The sequence below is a fragment of the Lissotriton helveticus genome, chromosome 3_1, assembly GCF_964261635.1.
Source record: "Lissotriton helveticus chromosome 3_1, aLisHel1.1, whole genome shotgun sequence".
Classification (NCBI taxonomy): Eukaryota; Metazoa; Chordata; class Amphibia; order Caudata; family Salamandridae; genus Lissotriton; species Lissotriton helveticus.
In genome coordinates, this window is record NC_136061.1 from 708,083,696 (window position 1) to 708,096,898 (window position 13,203).

Genomic DNA, 13,203 nt, shown 5'->3' on the forward strand with positions numbered 1-13,203 from the left:
ACACATCGGTGAATACATCGCAAAGTCACATTTATAGGAGAAGCTCGTATGGAACCTGCCTGGAGTATTGAGGCGCTCTTTTGAAAGTGGACTTGCGCGAGGTTAGGGCTGGGGATCACCCCTGAGTTAGATTGGCGCCAAGGGCGGCGAGCCAGTTGTGCAGGGGTCACTGGAACACCCCCTGGGTTTGTAGCGCTATTTAGAGGGGCGATGCGCGTCTATCTGACTGAAAGGGTCAAGACATCGAGCACCCGAAACATCTCTTTTTCCAGAATGTGTTCGATAAACTTAGAGTTAAATAACTGTTCATAAAACTGCCATGAAACTTGACAGCGAAGTAATAGTTGGACTGAGGCTGCGCATGCAAAGGACAGGGGCTGAGCACTCATCACCCTTTCCCTACCGGACTGTGACACCTCTCTTCACCCCCAGCGCCCGCACCCCTGCCTCGAGAGTGCACGGGGGAGCATCTCGCGCGTTCAACGGCAGGTCACTTCATTCAGGTGGCCCAGGCCTTTTAACACATATGTTGGCAGAGGTGGGGCCCGGGATCAGGAGGGTCACATGGTTACCGCAGAATCACACAAGTTGGTGAAGTGGAGGCGCCAGGATTAGGAAGCGGTGCTCCAAGTTCATAGTCAGCAGTTACCTTCGGGAAGAACGCGTCCCCCTGTGCCTTCACTCACGGAAATAATTATGACCATTCTCTTTAGTATTCACGGATCGCTTCACACAGTAGTTTCCCGTTGTCTAAGCGCTGGAAATACCAGGTGTTTGCTGTTCTCCCGTTCAGCGGCACGCGCCTGGCTCGCTCAGCCCCACTCTCTGACCCCTCGTCCCCGCCTCGAGTCCTCATTTCACACCGTAGAGGACGCTGCGTCCCGAGCTCCGCCCGGCGGGGGTCAGATAAGAACTGGTGGTGGAAGATGTCTGTAAACAGGCTCCCGCGGGCCCTTCCGATTCTTTAAAATTGCCTCTCGGGCCATGACAATTCTACAGAATAATGGCCCCGCAGAAGAACCAGGACCAGAACTCACATGTTGTGTTGTTGCAAGTGTGTGTTTGAATCAGTCGTTGAGGAGCGCAGCGTCTGCGGCTCAGCTCACGGTGAGTGTTATGCAGTGCAATTCATTTTGGGTTGGAACAGCGTTTATCAAAGGTATAACACCCCCACCTCTCCCGCGCACTTGCACATGGCTTGCCGTGCTCTTTCACGCAGGCAGTGTTGTTTTGTTGTTGTTTACAATTTTTAGAGCTGGAGATGTCGTAATGTTTTCTTTTGCTTACTGGCACTCCGTCGTGTTTTCTCTGGGTTGGCCGCCAGTCCCCGGGACTTCCCAGAGGGAGACAATCCTGATTCTCTGGAATGAAAGGCCGCGCAGGACGGGCAACACGGGGTGCCCCAGATTCGCATGTGTAACGCTAAAACGAACGTTGCGGTTTGTGGTGAAAGACGGTGAAGAAAGCACACTAAAATCAGATCTGCGTTGTCATACAGAGCAAAATAAAAGTAGGTTGCTACTGCTACTGTGGTAGGTGTCACTGCCCCCATGCCCTCCCCCCGCCCCAGAACCAGTGAGCGCACAGGGTCAGAGAGAAGACACTCACTGTCAGAAGAGGAGAGACCCCCACCCCCCCTATTGTGCTTAACTTCAAATACCAGGAGCCGGAAAGAAAATGCAGATAATAAAACCTGACTTAAAACGGATAACACCGGCGTGCTATCCTCGCGGGAGTAATGCGCTTTACAAATACTGTAACGAAATATAACATAACACAGCAGACAACATAACAACATGAATCGATTTAGCATCGGAGAGTTCGATTAGGACGAAGAATAGAATTCAGGTTCAAGCAAGAAGTGACATTCCCAGCTGTGGAGAGCGACGTTTATAAACCCGCGCGGATGACAGTGTCAGGACGGAATTATTGGTCTGAAATAACGAAAGACGTTCATCGCATATGTCACCCACACCGAGAACGAAATATTGCACTTTTAAAAAGCATCAGACGTTATTTACATTCCTTGCAAAAATATTTTATTGCACGTGATGAAGTTAATGAAGAGAAGTAAAATTGTTGCCCAAATAACATCGCAAGAGGTTATTCCTGTACATCCTGCGATCGCGACAGGTTACGAAGATACTTATTTGTGCAGTTATGAGCTATTCGAGGCCCTGAAAGTGGTACATAAACATTAAGAGGTAATTGAAGTCTTTGTTGGTGTATTTTACTTCCCTGTCCTTTTTTGTCTGCAAGAACCCCGAAGCCGGCGGGTCTTAGACGCCTGATACAAACCACGAACTGGAATCGATCATTTTGCAGAAAGCAGCCCGGACACTTCAGGTCCCGTGTCTGAAGTGCGAGGTTGCAACTGGCTATACGGGCTGAAATCCCGGCTTCCCCTTACCTCACACGCTGTTTGATCCTCCGCAGATCTCTCCTGTTTATCCTCTTCTCACCCTCCTCGAGCTCACTTTGTCAGCACTTACACATGCCGAGTCCCAGGATTAAAGCACTATGTAGAACATCCGAAATTTGCAATATCAGAATCAAACTCGCTACTGCTGCACTGCGAGCCGAGGACAATATGTCAGCTTTTAATTAAACAAATGATAGCCGGGTACAGGACACAAGGTAAAACTGTCCATATTAAAACGGAATTGTTTACATTAAAAAGGCGGCTACCTGGCTTCAACTGTAAAGTATTAGTGAAGACTAAATAGTAAACAGAAATAGAAACGGGGCTTTCAGAATGCACATACATGGCAGCCGCGTCCTGTATGCCCCTGGTGCGGGCACGTGCCCCGCTGCCGCCTATGTGCGGTCACTGGCAGATTAAAGGGCCAGCAGGGAACCAAGCGTCTTAGTGTCACGGGGCTGACATAGCAGCGTAAAGCATAACCGGCCCGAAAAATGTTTCAGCGTCGTATAGCTTATAACACAGATGACATAAGAGGGAAACTTGATATAACGCAACATATTATAAACCATCACAGCACGGAAAACATATGACATTGTATAACATGCATGACAAATATCATGGCACCATAATGCACAAGATATACGACACAACACAGCATGCCATACCATATGACATGTAGCATAATATATAACACGATGCAACATGCCAAAACATATTAAAGTTGTCATATAACATAGCATGTAACGTTTGCCATTACATACGACACAGCATAAGATGGCATAGCATACTTATCATATAACGTAAAATATGACATAAACCATGGCACAGCGTAAAATTAAATGCGTCTTAACAGTGTGTATCCTTTAGCAAAGATTAGGCATGTAACAAGACTCAGTGCAGTATTACATAGAGTGTAACAAAATGTCACTGCTACGAACGCATGTTATACCGCGGGTGTTCAATGTAGGTCCGCGGCAGTCAGATGTACACGATGTTCCTATAACATAAACTTACATGCAATTAATTTAAATTGAAATAATTTACATAGCGTCATGCACACCCTGCAGGGACTCGCCCTACATGTACTTATGTTGGATACCTCTGATTTATAATATGTAATCGCATGTAATGTATATGACACCACTTGACATTTAGCTTGATTCAGAGTGTGATAGTTATACCATCACGTATTACAGACCACACAATGGCTTAAAATATTACACAAGGCCTGCATTCAGTACGGTTTAAAGGTGCTCTGTGTTCTTTGCATAAGACCGGTTAGAACATGTACATTTAGTACCTGCAGGGGTATGTGACATCGCAGGTGGAAATGATTCAACATCTGTTCGTATTTCTATAGTTATTAGGACTTTGTTGGTAAAGATCGCACAGTTCCCTACAAATAAGTTGTACCAGCACAGCCATGCCGAGGCCACCTTTATAGGCAGTGACGTCATAGCTCGCATATACTCACTTGTACTAAAAGCAGAATAAATACTCGTCTGTGGGGCCGATAACACGCGAGTAAATAAAGTGCAGGAACATAGGATGCCTTTGTGTATGCGCGCGCAGAGCGGACTTGGGCCTGGCTTGTGTGATCTTGTGACATCCGGCCGCCCCAGATACACAATGATTCAGTTCGACACCACGCTTTGCTACTGTAAGTACAATTACGCGCGCTCCTATTCTGGGGGCTCCTCGCGCAGGGTGTGGGCGCTCCTCGATGGGCTGCACGGTGCGGAGAAGCTCCTGTTCTCACAGGCTCTGTCTTCTGCAGCCCCTGCAGTGACAGGGGGAGTCGAGACCTAAGGTGATCTACCTGCCTGTGCATCTCGCCGGGACCCTTTGTGGCGCTGTGTGCAAGTCGACTCTGAATAAAACCAAACCTGACAATGGTGCCCGCAGCGCCTAGAAGCTACAGAGTGAGGCTGTGCCCAGATTTGAGTGAGAGCTGGCACCCCAGCAGGTCCCTGGCAGGGCTCTCTCGGCGGCATATCTGATACCGCAGCACATCATCTCGTTCGGATGAGGCATAAAGGATCTTTCGGGTTAAATCTGGGTCAAATCTGACGCTATAACAGATCCCTGACAGAGATCTCTCGATTGCATATCTGACACCCCAGCACATTATTTAAATCTCGCCTCACCATTGACGATCTCTTGGATCAAATCTGATCTTTTGGGGGCATATATGACGCCACAGCGCGTGACCCAGACCATGTGTGGCACACAATATCTATAGAATCAAATGTGTCCCTTTAGCAGAGCCTCCAGATCGCCGGCGATCACGGAGAATCTTGCCTGACACGTGGAAGATCCTTAAGAGCACATCTGACCATAGCCGATCCCTGGGATCAGCACCGGCCACGTGACACTCCTCATCTGACTCATATGACATCATCTCTATTGTAAATTCTGTCACCTATGACTACAGAAGATTCCTTTGATCCGAACCGGTAAAATACAAACTATAATCTTAAAAGCGCCATTGGACCGCAGCCACCACCCGGGGGTCCCCCAATCAATCTCTGACCAGTGATCGTCAATTAGAAACACCCGACTCCGCACGCGGACGAACCCCCTGATTGCGGCGTGCGCACCTCTCACTGTGACCCCCTCCGCCGTCCCTCCTGCCACTTTGGGACCTGCACCTCACCTCCGACTGTGCCCCTCCTCCCCGCCGGCCTTGGCACGCGCGCCCTACACCCCCCCACGCCGGGCCCCTTTACACCGCCCTCCGTCCGGGCACAGGCTCATTCCAGCTCACCTCTGGCTGCGTCCCTCTCCCGGCCCTTAATTCTTGCACATTGTGCACTACAGCTCGCCTCTGACAACGCCCCTCCCCAATCAGCCTCGACACAGTGCGCACTACATCTCGCTGGACCCCTCTTCTTCGTCCCTCAATCTTGGCACAGTGCGCCCTACAGCTCCCCCCAGGCCGTGCCACTAAACATCGTCTCTGGCTGCACCTATCTCCACCGGCACATCCGGGCACCGTGCGCTCTACAGCTCACCCCAGGCTCTGCCCTCCTCCCCGTAGGATAGTGCGCACTACTCATTTCCCCCCCCCCCCTTACTCTACAGTGCCTAGAAGCCCGGACCGGCACCACAGCATCTGAGGGCGCACACTGCCTAGTCTTGAAATCCCCTGCTTCCGCAAGGGGGCTCGGAGGTGGGCGAACAGGTTGTTTCTGAAACAGCAGTTGCTGCATCACCCACCCCTCTCCCTTGAGGTGTACAGGAAGCGCACAGACCCTCACTGGCTGTGTTCTTCCGCACCTGGCCCTTCATTCATGAGTCCCATGTCTGCCCCCACTCTCTCTTGGCCACAGCCAAGCCCCGTCCCTGCACCTCTCAGCGGGGTGGGTTGATATGGACTCCTACACATTAAGAAGATCTCGAGCTGCGGAAGTGACCAGAAAGTGGGAGTTTGTTCCACCTCAGACTGGCCCAGGCAGCCATGTTAGGTAGGGATCCTCTATCCTCTCTATGCAGAGGACACTCATCTACCTTAAGGTGGCCTCCACTCACAATCTCTCCATCCTAAACTCCACTCTTGACTCCATTCAAAACTGGATGTTAACTCATCAACTGATTCTGAATCCCTCCAAAACTGAATTCCTCTTCCTCTCCTCCTCACTTTCTCCTCCTCCAGTTAAATCATGGATGGACTAAATGAATCTACTGAACAATAAACCCATCATTGTTGACAGCGCAAAATCCCTTGGGGTCATACTCGACAAAAACTCAATCTACTCTCTCACATTAATTCCATTGCAAAGTCTGCTCGATAACAACTGCGCCTTCTTTGGGGAATTCGTCGCTTCTTCCCGGAACAAGACCTAAAAACCTTGGTCCAATCGCCGGTTCTCTCTAGATTGGACTACTGCAATTCTCTTCTTACTGGCCTCCTCAAATCCCACTAGTCCCCCCTTAAATCTGTTCTCCATTCAGCAGCTCATTTCATATATGGGGCCAAAAGAAGCGGCCACATCACACCCATTTTATCCGCTCTCCGTTGGCTTCCCATCGAGGCAAGATCTATCTACAAGACTGCCTGTATCACCCACAAAGCCTTGCACTCCTCCTCTCCTCGCTAGCTGGCAAATAAACTGAAACTCTCTGGAGACTCTAGACCATCACGTAATGCAGAAAATGTATTGCTTGAACCTCCCACTTTCAAAAAGGAAAGATTGAAGGCTCAATCCTTTTCAGGCAACGCAGTGAGAATCTGGAACTCACTTCTGCTTCAGCTCTGGACCACGACCTCTTCCCGGTCCTTCAAAACTGACCTCAAAGTTCTCCTCCTTCAAAGACACGCCCTCTCTATTCCCTGAAGGAAGTTCTTCCACTATAGGAAATTCTGTACTTCATACCTATAGAAGTGCCTTCCCAGTGTGTTCTTGTGTTTTGAGTGTCTACCAATTATTGCAGTAATATACCTCTACTTGTATCTTGTACGTTTATGCAACATGCACACATGTCACTTTTTCCTCTTATAACGTATCGTTTTCTACCTCTTCTTGTATTTTGTTTGCTTTTGATACATTCACAATTGTCACTTTAGCCTCATGTAACTTAACGTTTGCTTTTGCAACATGCCCACATGTAATTTTCTCCTCATGCAATGTTACTGTTCCTATTGTGAAGCGCTCTGACACCTTCAGGTAAAGTCTGCGCTATATAAACACGTATACAATAAATAAATAGGGTGGCCCAGGCAGCCATGTTAGGTAGGGTGGTCCAGGCAGCCATGTTAGGTAGGGTGGCCCAGGCAGCCATGTTAGGTAGGGTGGCCCAAGCAGTCATGTTAGGTAGGGTGTGCCTGGGTGTCTGAGCACTCTAGGTGTGTGCTGAACTGCACGTGGGTACAGATTTGAATTTTTAATTAGGATAGGTATTTGTAGAACGCAGCTGTCACTCCGAAAGGAGCATCCTGGCGCTATTGGGGGGGGGGGGTTTGAGTCAAGGTGGACAAGAGAGGTGCTATATGAAAGATGAGTAAATCTCATCTGACGATCCAAAGATCTAGGGCTTCAGGGCCTTTCTGAAATGGTTCAACCTTAGGTGCGTGAGCATAAGAATCCAGGCTCTGGCTCCTCATGCAGTTCACCTCTGAGTCATGCACAAGGCGGTGCTGGGCACTGCCAGCAGGCGCTGTTCAGCAGTGAGTCCTGTTGTGCTTCGGTCGTCCTTCTCCGTGGAGTGCAGTGCGCTCAGTGACTCTTAAGCCCCCAGCTCCCTCTGCTCTTGGGAGTGTGTGGCCCCCTCAGCGCACTGACTGGGTCTAATGTTAGTGTCAGTGGTCGCCCTTGTAGTGAGATTAGTGATGCTCTAGTTGTTTTTTAAATACTTTTGGTGAACTCTATATCTGACAGTTTGACACATGAAGGCCTAGGCTTTGCATGAACAATATTGACCCTCGGATGGGCCACTGAGAGGGGTGGCCGTTTTTGGGACTCGGGACGGGGTCCCGTGATTCTAGCCCCTATGTAGCCGAGGAGAGAGGTCCATGGGGCAAAAATAGGGGGATCAGGTGAAGGGCGTCTAGTGAGGGTGGCCCAGAATCAACCATGACATGTGGATGTTTAAGGGGAAATGACCATGTGAGCCCACTGACATGGTTCGGGTGTCATCTTAGCAAATCACATTTAAGGGCCGTGAAAGTGGGTCAGAACGGTCACGCAGTTATCCTTGGTCAAACATTTAATTATGGTATGGACTGGAGCAATACTGACCTCGAATGTTTTGTTAGATCTAAATATATTTCTTGCAGAATTAAAATGAGTTAATTTGCCAAATTTGAAGTCAATCTTGGATTCTCTTGTCTGGTACTTTGGCAAGATCAATAATATGTTGTAAATAACTAAATTCAACCCATAACTTCCAAAATGTTTATTTTGGTTGGGTTTCTTTTGGGGGAAAGCAGACGTCTATGGCTTTTGGCAAACACCTTCAGTGCAATTCTCCTTTAAATCTCACATGCAGGGTTGAACTTCACGAAAAACACACTCAAGCACACACCACAGCTTTTGCAGCAACTACCGGACCTAAAGTACTTTTGTCTGGTGTGTCCTACAAATACACAAGGTCACACAACGATGACCTATGTAGCCAGTACCAGAAGGTAGACTGCGGCCCTCGTTGGTGGGGTGGGGTAGGGAGGGATATATTGTAAATGTCAGAGGGCACTTACTTAGCACTGGGCACTTTTAGCGTGGTTATGCGGCGCACACCATGGTCCTGTTCGGAGTTCATTCTCGGACCGGAGTCTGTGAAGGTTTGTGTACTCTACTTGCACAATGCTGTGGGATCGAGGTGATTTTATCTTCCTAAAGAATAATATCATTTATCAAGTACATGCTTTTGACTTGGTAGAAAAACAGGACGTGTTAAGATAATTTCTGAAATTGTCCCTTTTGGGCAGATCCCAGTAGCTTAATTTGTGTTTCATGTATTTCATTCAACATATTCTATTTTTACGAGCTTTGTAGTGTCTGTTTGGGAGTTAAGTGCCCCAGGCAAGAAAGAAGCACTGTGAGTTCAGTACTATATTGCATAGGCAGGGCTACTGGTATTAAGGAATTCTATGGCGAATTTGTTTTCCGCATTAGTATGGAATTGCCGCATTTACCACATAATCCATTACCTGATGAATAATAATTACATTATATTATTCTCAAAAAATCGTTTCTATCTCAAATGGACCAAACGTTATCAAAAACGCAGCAGTTTGAAAGTCCTTCGCAAAAGTTGACCGGTCATCTATTACATGCCTATTTGAGCTTTAGACTGTTACTTACGAGGTGGAATCTTCGACCAAACAAGAAATAAAAGACAAAAGAATCCTGTAATACTGTCACAAAATGTGCCGCATCACATATACTAATTTGTCTTGTCTTGCCGCATAAATTATTCAAACTAGCCGCAAAATGTGGTCCTTGCCTGTCGCATAATTCCAGTGACCCTGAGTATAGGTATGTGAAATGACACAGGACATAGTGCCGAAATAACTCTCAATTTAACTAAAAGCAGAAAATATGGGATCTGTGCTGTCAGCTTCTCAAACTACCAAAAAACTCAGTGAGTTAAACCGAACAGTTTTTTCCTCAGAAATCTGTTTATCACACTAATATATGTGTGTTACTTTCACCCTGATGACACGGACTCTTCAAACACAATAATCTGACGTCTTGCAACACTCATTCATAAAACACGAAGTGCTGTGGAAACACATTCATCACGCAATAAAAAAATCACAGAAACTGTGCCAATACATGCATCACGTTAATTTTTCTACCACGTGCCTCCCGCAATCTGCAAACACGAGTATCGGACGACGCATGCTCTATCACTTTTAACGCAAATTGTGCAAACACACTAATACCAAAAATTGGTCTCACGCACTCATCACGCGACCCGAGCAACACCTGTGCAATCGCATTAATAACACATTGTGCTGTCACTTTTTCACATTCATCTGATGAAATTCACACTGTCACATTCACGCATGACTATCATGTAACATCATCACGCATACTGTCTCCGCACATATTGCTACTGTCATTTGCAAACTGTTTATAGCGACTCAACGAGTGAATTATTAAACGTTACTGGTCACAAGAATTGAGCCGAAACACGAGTGTGGCAAGACACCCATCACACAAATGATGGGTGTCATTTGTGTGATCCCATTCGCACAATGATTGTGCAACCGCCATCAACACTTACCACAAGGAAGGCGCACTTGCAGAAGCAATGATTGAACATTCACCACATTTGTCTTAAAGCATGCACTCACAGTCACCAGACAGGTGTGGCACGTGCATCTCAATGATTGCGCATTCACCACATTGTAGTGCAGTGTGCACTCACAGTCACCAGACAGGTGGCACGCGCATCACAATGATTGCGCATTCACCACATTGTAGTGCAGTGTGCACTCACAGTCACCAGACAGGTGTGGCACGTGCATCTCAATGATTGCGCATTCACCACAGTGTAGTGCAGTGTGCACTCACAGTCACCAGGCAGGTGTGGCACGTGCACCTCAATGATTGCGCATTCACCACATTGTAGTGCAGTGTGCACTCACAGTCACCAGACAGGTGGCACGCGCATCACAATGATTGCGCATTCACCACATTGTAGTGCAGTTATGCACTCACAGTCACCAGACAGGTGGCACGCGCATCACAATGATTGCGCATTCACCACATTGTAGTGCAGTGTGCACTCACATTCACCAGACAGGTGTGGCGCGTGCACCTCAATGATTGCGCATTCACCACATTGTAGTGCAGTGTGCACTCACAGTCACCAGACAGGTGGCACGCGCATCACAATGATTGCGCATTCACCACATTGTAGTGCAGTGTGCACTCACATTCACCAGACAGGTGTGGCACGTGCACCTCAATGATTGCGCATTTACCACATTGTAGTGCAGTGTGCACTCACAGTCACCAGACAGGTGGCACGCGCATCACAATGATTGCGCATTCACCACATTGTAGTGCAGTGTGCACTCACATTCACCAGACAGGTGTGACACGTGCACCTCAATGATTGCGCATTCACCACATTGTAGTGCAGTGTGCACTCACATTCACCAGACAGGTGTGGCACGTGCACCTCAATGATTGCGCATTCACCACATTGTAGTGCAGTGTGCACTCACAGTCACCAGACAGGTGGCACGCGCATCACAATGATTGCGCATTCACCACATTGTAGTGCAGTGTGCACTCACATTCACCAGACAGGTGTGACACGTGCACCTCAATGATTGCGCATTCACCACATTGTAGTGCAGTGTGCACTCACATTCACCAGACAGGTGGCACGCGCATCTCAATGATTGCGCATTCACCACAGTAAAGCGCCACGCTGCATTCCCCACAGTATAGCGCAGCGACCCTCACATTCACCAGACAGGTGGCACGTGCACCTCAATGATTGCGCATTCACCACAGTATAGCGAAGCGCGCGCTCACATTCACCAGACAGGTGTGCACCTCAATGATTACACATTCAAACTCCCGGCATTTGATCTGTTATTTCGTACATTATACATTCACCACGAGAATTGTGCAGCCAGCCATACTTCTCACAAGGATGGTGCAGTCACATAGACCCCATGCACGTATTCACAAGACAGTGTGTTCGCAAAGGCTGGCACTGCCACCAGTAGTGTGCATTCACACTCACCCTGGTTCCTCATGGCCTGCGGGCTCTCCAGGCAGTTCGGCAGGTAGGGGCCGTTGGAGAACATGCGCACCTGGGCTGCGGGGGGCTGGCTCGGCTGCGGGGCCCTGCTGGGCGGGGGGGCCCCGAAGGCCCCGTACCGACACGCCTCGGCCGTGCCCGTGATCTGGCTGGAGAAGTGCACGGTCACCTTGGCGCTGAGACACTGGTCCTCGTGCAGGCCGCCCCCGCCCCAGCTGGGCTCCTGCTTGATGTAGGAGTGCGGGGCCAGGGAGCCGTAGGGGGCCCCCGGAGAGAAGTCCAGCATGGGGGCCCACTGGGACCCCCCGCCCATGGGGAGGCTGCAGCTGCCGCCGCCCGCCAGAGAGGACACCGGGGGCAGCAGGGCGCTCATGTCCCGCACGTCGGAGCTCATGGGGTCCTGCAGCGCCAGGTACAGTGCCCGGCTGGCGCCCTCTGCTGCCGGCGGCGCCTCCCCCGGAGGGTCCCTGGCGGGGCTCTCCTCAGTCCAGTAGCCGATGGTCCACGGATCCACCGGAGCCCACCACTTCTCCGAGGGGAGTCCGGGCAGAGGGTCCCAGTACGCCTGAGCGAAGGGTCCAGGAGAGTCGGGGCGGCCTCTCCCAGGGGGCTGCTGCCGGCGATCCACCGCTGCCCGCGCAGGGGGTCGCTGGGGGCCCGGCTGTGGGTCCAGGGGTGCTGGCAGAGGGTCCAGTCGGGCAGTAAAGCTAGGAGCGTCTGGGCAGAGTCCAGGGGTGACAGGGTAAAGATTCTGGGATGTCTTGTGAGCGGACCACGAGGTGGACACAACTCTGGGATGTCAGGGCATGCGCTGCAGAGGTGCCTGACACCTGGGTGTCTGTGGGTGTCTGGGACGGGTCCACTCACGCCCGGGCACAGAATCCGGACAGTCCGGGCAGGGTGGCGTCAGATCCGCTGTCAGCTGAGACGGTCAGACTCCCATGGATCAACAGGCGCTGGCGAGGGGCGGGGTGAGCAGGTACCCCTGCGGAGAATCGACAGCGGCGGAGGCGGCGGGTGCTGAGAGGACCGCCCTACTGAGGGAGCTGCCCGGATCTCCTCACCTCCCGTGTGTCTCCCCCTGATCCCCGCAAAGCTCAAATACAGGCCGTGCCCGGGAGGAGGAGTTAGGGCCGCTCTGCGCGCCGCCGTCTCATCCCATTTGTACGGGGGCTCGGGCACTCTGAGAGCAGCGCCAGGCAGGGGGTGGGGCTCAGGGGTCTCCGTCCATCTCCAGTGAGGGATCTGTCCACTGAGCCCCTTTCATTAGAGCTCCCTCCCTGCATCGGGGGAGTGCGGTAGGCGCTATTGGTGTAGAGCGCGTTTCCAGTGCGCAGTCTCTTTACACAGAAGGGAACTCGGGTGTGTGGGGACCAGGGTGACAACACGAGGGCGCGGACCGGGAAGCTCTTCTCTGTGAGTGGGAGAGTGAGTGTGGGCGCTCAGGTGCGCCATCCACCCTTTCCAGGGGCGCAGTGAGTGCTTCGCTTTCTTCCAAACACTGTCACTGGAATTCATCTTTCCTCATACACCAACAGTGCCAAGGACAC

The 13,203-nt window shown here is 50.3% G+C and overlaps 1 protein-coding gene across 6 annotated transcripts in view; it reads right to left on the reverse strand.

The window, feature by feature from the left end:
• The window catches only part of WT1 (WT1 transcription factor), a 293,498-nt gene extending 280,702 nt beyond the window's left edge, over positions 1 to 12,796 (reverse strand). The window contains exon 1 of one of the 6 annotated variants that reach the window (XM_078680844.1): positions 11,636 to 12,796. In XM_078680844.1, coding sequence (XP_078536970.1) covers positions 11,636 to 12,047 — 412 coding nt within the window. In that variant the 5' untranslated portion in view covers positions 12,048 to 12,796. Of the gene's footprint in view, positions 1 to 5,192; positions 5,299 to 11,635 lie in introns of those variants that run through there. The other 5 variants (XM_078680845.1, XM_078680843.1, XM_078680847.1 and 2 more) reach the window with 5 other exon arrangements.
• Between the last annotated feature and the right edge of the window lie 407 nt (positions 12,797 to 13,203).